Raw genomic sequence first — 3,796 nt, 5'->3', positions numbered from 1 at the left:
GTTTGGCAGACAAGTTTCTGAGCGTGCAGCATTATCATTAATTCAGCATTCAAAATTTCTCCCATCCGAATACATCACTCCTTAATTTCCCTCGCATCTGCACATTTCGCTGTGCTACCGGGACCGGGTGTTGGTGGAGAAATAATGAGCCAACCGTGCTCGGTTAACAAATCCCCTTGTTAAAAAGCAAGATGAAAAACATCGTTTTAATATGAAAGAAACGGCATGTGGGTCAATTTGTACGTATGAGAAAGAGTATAGGCCTATAAATTATTGTTATGATAAAGCATTTGCGCTATTCTCCAGCCATTAAAATTTGTATAAATAAATATGACATTTTTGTTATAGGGTTTTACTTCAAATGTAATTGCTTTAATACGATATCTCTGCGAAGAACACCTAATCCAAAGATCATTCTAAACTAGAAGTCCGTGGCCTACATAGGCTTTGCTTGCACAATATGTAGCTTCTTTACTGGAAACATCCAGTTTCAAAAACCTTTTATAAAGCAGATTGCTTTTGTATTGTGCGCAGTGCTTTGGGTCGTTCATGCGTTGACGTAATAATTAAATATTGCCAAAGTTCCCAAAGTTGATCCGGATAGTGACCGAAGAATTCGGAGCCTTTGATATTGTCTTATCTCGTCAGCGGCACTTCCTCTCTCTGGTCCAAAGAGACTGAAGATGATTTGCTGAGAACTGCTGGCGAGAACGTAAGGAAGGCCTCAGTCCGGGTCGTGGGTGAGCAAGAGAAGTCTGCGTTGTTGGACCTCTGTGGGAGCCCGTTTGACTGACTGGCAGCATGACAGGCAAGGCAGGAGCATGGGCTTCCCCCGGGACCAAGCCCATGACCCGGGCTGGGGTACAGTGATGGGTGTCTAAAGGCGCACAGCAGGTCAGGACGCGGGTATGGATGCGAAAGAACGCGAAAACTGTCCAGCGAGCGGAGAGGGGTGAATGGACTCCCGGTGGCAGAGGCGGAACCTGCAGTCACACCGCTTAGTGGAGAGTAGTAAGGTAGTGGAAGATGTGATTGAAATGGATAGGGCAGGCTGCCTGTGGCTGCTGCATGGCTCATCATATAGGTGTAAAAGGCGGGGTCCGCGGGATGCGGCCAAGTCATAGCCAGCCGCTGTCTTTTATCCTTCATGCGACGGTTCTGAAACCAAACCTGAAACCAAAACGAGCAAATTAGTTATATTTGATAATACAATGTCTGCGGCCTATAGTCTACATAAACAGCCATATTTTGATATGAAATGTGCTTTGTTGTTTAACAATATATATTTTTTGTTTTTGTAATTTAAATATTCAGATAATTCACAACTGTATAGATTGGTTTGTTCTTGTTGTTTGTAAACAACGAAAAATGAATGGTGGAAGCATGGTAGCTCATAATAAACTTGGAAATATTTTTCACTCAAAACAAATATAAAAAAATGTAATAGGTTAACGGGTAAAATGATCCAAATAAAGAAAAATATACTCGGAGGCTGACTTTAAAAATAATATCCAAATAAAGAATATCCACTTGTAGAAAAGTGTTTTTTTTTTCTTGGATAAAAGTTTATATTCGCTGCCGGAGAAGTTATCATACACTGGATCAAAGATCCCTCCTGAACAGAAAAACTTAAACCATTTTTTCAAATACATTCTTATTGGTTACATTCATTTGAACAAACAACACACCCTAATGGAAAGAGGTGACCTATAGTAATGATAATATGGGAGCGCAACCATCTGTTTTTGCCTGATGTTGAAGGAAAACCTGAAGCTCTGGCTCCGTCACCAAGGTCGACACACAGTATTGACATAACTATATTTAAATCAACATCTCTAACTAATTATTAATACCTAAAGGGTTAGTATAAAATAGAATCGAATAATACAGTACCTTTATGGTTGTTTCCGGTAAATTTAGGGAAGCCGCCAACTCGCACCTGCGTGGCCTGGACACGTAATTTTCCCGATAAAACTCTTTCTCCAGTCTTCCTATCTGCTCCCTCGTGAAAGCTGTTCGATAACGTCTCATCTGGTCAGAACCATAGCTGAGAGCCCCGGGGCCTGAACCCACCTTACTATTATCCACGCCGAGTTCTTTACCGTGGTTCGGTGAGCTCGTTCCCAGTCCTTACAAAAACAAACATTACTGATTTTAACACTTAACATACATTACAAATTATTTATCTATACCGGATTATAAAAAGGACACATATACGGTCTCACTGGAGAATATTTTCTAGTTGCATTATTATTTTACTAAAAACAATTATTAGGTTCTTTTCGAATCAATGTGGTGTTTTTATTAATATGAAGATGACGCAAAGGCAGTCTAATTAATGGCGTAGACTGGTAATCCATTGAAGAAAGGATGAATAAATGAGCATTTTCTATAATCTAATAAAACTGAATTTGTGGAAATATGCAAAAACATTGTCAATAATTATTTTGCATTATTTTGCATTGTATATAAACCCTTACTTTCATCTATAATCTAATAAAACTGAATTTATGGAGAAATTAAGGAAAATATGCGAAAACAATAATGATTGTGCATTTGAACCCTTACTTTTTTTGCACTATTTCAAATAAAAATTTTGACGATTTTTATACATTTAGTCTGAACTAGGACAAATGTGCACCGAGGGGCTGCAGTGAAGCATTTGAAAACATCATGTAATCTTATTTACTAGACACTAAACCTTCTTGAGCATGTTTTTTTGTAATAGAACCAATTATATCACAAAACGAAAACGTAAGATACTGAGGTTTCTATTACATGACGTGACAACTTAAATGGCTGGACGCAACACCATAGACACAGTGTGGCATTGCAATTCAATCTTGCAATGAAAGAAAGGGTGATGACAATCGAATGCAATTTCTAGCAATATGCGATGAAATGCGTGTCTCAAACATGGTTTTATTGGATTTCTTAACGAAAATATTCGTGTAATTAAAAAGCAAACAATAATGAATTCCTCGTTTTGTTTACCTTGTCCACTAGGGTAATCCATGCTCTCTGGGGTACAGCTGACATCTATTTCTTCATAGAGGTCTGATTCCGCATCTGAGCTGCTGCTGTCTTTGTTGGGGATGTCTGACAGCTCTCTGTCCGGCGCAGAGGGCTTACTCTCAAATGCCATATCCCCGCACTTTGCGATACGTTGTCCCTTTATCGCTTCACCTAGGTTTCGCGAATAAGGCACGGGGCCGGGGCTTAGGCTGCTCTGATGAATCGGTTTGTCCGTGTGCTCGCGCAGTGCTCCAGTAGCCTCCGACAAATTTGAGCCAGTTCTGCCATTCTGACCACCCTCAGCGCGCAACAGCATGTCCTTACTGCTGTCCATAACCGATAGATGAAAGCAGGTGAGCAAGTTTCCCGGTGCTTGGTAAGCTAGGTTGGATCACCAAACGCAGACGAAGAGCTGTGCGATGCAAGCGATCGAGAGTGCTGCACGAGCTCTGGGAGGGATCACCATTGCCCTCTCTCTCCTCCAGCGCTGTCATTCTTAATAGGGCAGTCGTCATAATAGATAGCTCAGTGACGCCACGCGTCGATATGGAGTGAATAAACAGCGGGAGAGTAGAGACAGGGGTGAATTTAGGGCTACTCCACACAAAACATCAGCTAAACAGACGCAGGACAAAAGCTGCACCAAATCGCTGGCGTTACTGTTCAGTGGAATGTTTACAAATGCAAATATTGGCGAGAATAGTTTAAGGGACTTCTTTCTGACACATTTGCGAAACTGATAACCTTTCTGCCTATTTGATAAAAATCGATTTGTTAAAAT

The 3,796-nt window shown here is 40.7% G+C and overlaps 1 protein-coding gene across 1 annotated transcript; it reads right to left on the bottom strand.

Moving 5' to 3' along the window:
• Positions 1-636: 636 nt before the first annotated feature.
• Positions 637-3,349, bottom strand: evx1 (even-skipped homeobox 1; the record flags this gene model as incomplete). The annotated part of the gene is made up of 3 exons (XM_079484305.1): positions 637-1,170; positions 1,894-2,129; positions 2,995-3,349. The coding sequence occupies 3 exons, from the start codon at positions 3,347-3,349 to the stop codon at positions 637-639; spliced, it is 1,125 nt and encodes a 374-aa protein (XP_079340431.1).
• Between the last annotated feature and the right edge of the window lie 447 nt (positions 3,350-3,796).

The sequence above is a fragment of the Barbatula barbatula genome (genome assembly GCF_947034865.1).
Source record: "Barbatula barbatula genome assembly, chromosome: 21".
Lineage (NCBI taxonomy): Eukaryota > Metazoa > Chordata > Actinopteri > Cypriniformes > Nemacheilidae > Barbatula > Barbatula barbatula.
The sequence above is the reverse complement of the archived record's forward strand: the minus strand, read 5'-3'. Positions and strand labels throughout refer to the sequence as shown.